This window comes from Triticum urartu, chromosome 7A (assembly GCF_056163025.1).
Source record: "Triticum urartu cultivar PI428250 chromosome 7A, HENAU_Tu73, whole genome shotgun sequence".
In the NCBI taxonomy this organism is placed as follows: domain Eukaryota; kingdom Viridiplantae; phylum Streptophyta; class Magnoliopsida; order Poales; family Poaceae; genus Triticum; species Triticum urartu.
The window spans coordinates 632,172,712-632,176,095 of record NC_141879.1 but is presented as its reverse complement, the minus strand read 5'-3'; the positions used below and the strand labels follow the sequence as shown (position 1 = coordinate 632,176,095).

At 60.5% G+C, this 3,384-nt stretch overlaps 1 protein-coding gene across 1 annotated transcript; it reads left to right on the top strand.

Annotated features, from left to right (window-relative positions):
* Nucleotides 1-2,197: 2,197 nt before the first annotated feature.
* LOC147960832 (uncharacterized) lies at nucleotides 2,198-3,174 on the top strand. Its single transcript, XM_087533561.1, has 2 exons — nucleotides 2,198-2,894; nucleotides 3,053-3,174. The coding sequence occupies exons 1-2, from the start codon at nucleotides 2,198-2,200 to the stop codon at nucleotides 3,172-3,174; spliced, it is 819 nt and encodes a 272-aa protein (XP_087389687.1).
* The last annotated feature ends 210 nt before the right edge of the window (nucleotides 3,175-3,384 follow it).

Sequence of the window (3,384 nt, the reverse complement as noted above, 5' to 3'; positions counted from 1 at the left end):
TGAGGAGGTCGACGTAGTCCTGCGGCGTCCAGAGGTGGACCGGCGGTCCGTGTTATGCGGGGGCGGGCTGGAAGGCGGAGGCCTGCACCGCCTCCTCCCATGGCGACGCGTCCCGCTCCGGTGACCGCAGCGGCGTGGGGCACCAGTTCGCGACCCCCACGGCGTCGGCCATCTCCGGAGCCGAGCAGAACCAGCTCCAGTGCTGCCCAACCAGGGCCGGGTCGAATGCGGCCACCGGCTCCTCCTCCACCACCTCCTGCGCCCTCGCCATCTCCAGCATGGGGATGGCGACGTCGCCGGCTGCAGATAGGGCCATCGTCTCCTCGAGGCCCAGCCATTGGCGCTCATCGTGCGTGTTCATGGAGTCCTCCATGACACGTTGCATGAGCCGGGCCTCCGCCTCCGCTGTCATGCAAGGAGGGGAGGTGGCGATGGAGATGGGGACGGCGACGGCGTGGGCGTGAGGTCGCGCACCCGCGTACACCCGTTCACCTCTTGACGTGGCCAGCGCGGCCCCGACTCCATGCCGGCGAAGTAGGACGCGCGCCGCGCGTCGTGCTCGTCCTGGAGCCATGTGTCCCAGAGCACGGAGCCGGGGGCGTACCTCTGGTCGTAGTAGAGGTCCTCCGGGAGAAGGCGGCGTCGGCGCGCGATCTCATCGCGGCACGCACGGCCGCTCATCGGGACTGGCGGGATCGGGACCCGGTTGGCGGAGAGGTGCCAGTTGTTGGGGAGGTGGACGTCGCTTCACGGGACCGGCGTCCGCGTCTCCCAATAACGTCGGCATACGTCCACGGCCAGGTACTACCGGTCGCGCTCGCTGGCGGCCCTGTGGGCGATGGTGAACGGGGCAGGCGCGGGGGCCCGATGCGGCGGCGAAGCGGCCTCCTCTTTTACGGCCGCGGCGGCGTCCCGAGGAGGAGCCGCCCTCGCGGTCGTGCTTCCCCTTGCGGCCGTGGTTTCAGAACCCCATGGCTGCGAGGCGGCCGGCCGGCGAGCTCGAGGACGGGGAGAGGCTAGGGTTTGGGCGTGTCGGGTTTCGACGAGGCAGCGGGCTGGAAGTGGGAAGTGTGGATGACGACCGGTCCACGGCCTCCCCATTTAAGAAGGACGGCGAGCGTGAGCCTAGGCGGATGACAGGTGAGGCCGGCCGGGAGTGTGCATTGATGTTGGCGGATGGGAGGTAGGTGGCCATCTGCCACGCGACCCTGACGCGGACGTTTGACGCGTCCATTTGTTTTTCGTCGCGACCCAATCCCGACTCATGTTTGCGTTTGAAATGGGTTGTCCGATACAAAACGGATCAGATGGGTCGGACTGTCGCGTGCTGGGCCGACGGGTTTGCTGTTTTACCCCAAATAAAGGGGGCCGGACGGAATGGTTCGCGCATTGGAGGTATTTTGAACCCTAACGTTGTAGAGGAGGACACAAATGAACCCCGACCTTCAATCCCTAAAGTCGATACCCTATACTCATCAATCCTGATCAATGCAGACCCTGGATCCGTTTGGTGGACTGGGAAAAAGATGATCCTACCCGGGATAAATCGCGACTCTCACTGACTAAGTTGGCCCACCTGTCATTTTCATCATCTATCCCAACGCTCCCGCTCTCCTACGTTGGCACACACGGAAAGGAGGCTGGGGATGATGTTTGATGCGGTGGAATAAAAAGTGGAAAGGCCGAGCGCACGCGTAAGGCCAACTCCACCGCGCGACCCTATCCTGTCCGCCCCCGTCCATTTGGGGTAAAAGGGACAAACGAGACGGCCCAGCGCGCGGGCGCAAACGGACAAATGTCCGGATTTCGTCCGCTTTCGACCCATCTCCGGCCCAAATTTGCGCTCGGTTTGGGGTGAAACGGACGCGCGCGGACGGCCTCGATGCACGCCCTTGTCCCCCTGTGGCCCGCCTGTCGGGGACACTAGCAGTCCCTCCGCTCCCAACGCTTCACCCTCTCTCCCCGCCCCGCCCCGCCGCCAGCGCCGCCGCTATTCTCCGTCCGCCTCCTCACCGCGCAGCCCCCCCCCCCCCCCGCCGTCCGTACCAAACCACGTCTTGACATGGCCGCCACCATGCCCGTGCTTCCACCGTAGTTTTGGTCGTCGATCGGAGGAGGTTTGGCCCTCGGCGTCCTTGCCGGTGGCAGAGGGGACACGACTGCCGGCGACGTACCACGGCGGCCGAGGCAGATTCCCATGAGAGCTCCAGAGCGGGCTGTAGCCGGCCGGCAACCACCCTGCTGCGTCGAGGTGATCATCGCGGCCTCTTCGCCACCACGAGCGCAAGGTGTTCGACCTTTTGCCAACAAAGGTATGGACAGTGGAGACGAGTTTTTCTATCATCACTTCCTTTGTTCATCGTACGATTCGTCGTCGGATGATGACGATCTTGTGGTGGCTGCACTGGTCGTTCACAACCATATTCAACGGCAGCTTCCTCGGTACAGGGGGTCAGTCCCTGGCCGTGCTCCCAACCTGAACCGCAACAGGGAGAGAGGCCACGCCCTGCTCTATGCAGATTACTTTGCCAACACCCCGCTCTTCAGGCCGGATAAATTTCGTCGCCGTTTTTGTATGGCCAGGCATGTCTTCAATCGTATCCGAGAGGGAGTGGTTGCTCATGACCCATACTTCGAGTGCAAGATGGATGCCCTTGGCAAGCTTGGATTCTCCTCCTACCAGAAATGCATCGCGGCCATCCGCATGCTTGCATATGGAATTCCAGGCGATCTGGTGGATGAGTATATGCGTATGAGTGAGACAACATGTCTAATGTCAATGTACAAGTTTTTCCAGGCTGTGATCGAGGTCTTTGGCCCAGAGTACTTGAGGCAGCCAACTGCCGCTGATACAGAGAGATTGTTGGCGACCAACGCAGCTAGAGGCTTTCCAGGTATGCTTGGCAGCATAGATTGTATGCATTGGGAGTGGAAGAACTGTCCATTTGCTTGGCAGGGCAGTACAAGGGGCATGTTAACGGGTGCACTGTCATATTAGAAGCGGTGGCATCACAAGATCTTTGGATATGACATTCTTTCTTCCGCATGGCAGGTTCTCACAATGGTATCAACGTGCTGCAGCGTTCTCCAGTCTTCGCGGGGCTTGCAGAAGGCCACTCCCCACCTGTCAACTTTGAGATCAACGGCACCATTACAACAAGGGATACTATCTAGCAGATGGTATATATCCTCAGTGGTCAACTTTTGTGAAGACAATCTCGAAACCCCAAGGTGAGAAGAGAAAGAGATTTGCCCAAATGCAAGAGAGTGTTAGAAAGGATGTGGAACGTGCTTTTGGTGTGCTTCAATCCCGGTGGGGTATCGTTCGAAACCCTGCACTGTCATGGGATGAAAGGAAGCTTTAGGAGGTGATGACTGTTTGTG

What these genes read in the sequence shown, in the direction of transcription:
- LOC147960832 (XM_087533561.1), top strand. Translation starts at nt 2,198, where the DNA reads ATGAGAGCTCCAGAGCGGGCTGTAGCCGGCCGGCAACCACCCTGCTGC. An exon ending in CGCAGCTAGAGGCTTTCCAG is followed by an intron (nt 2,895 to 3,052) that starts GTATGCTTGGCA and finishes TCCGCATGGCAG; the next exon opens with GTTCTCACAATGGTATCAAC.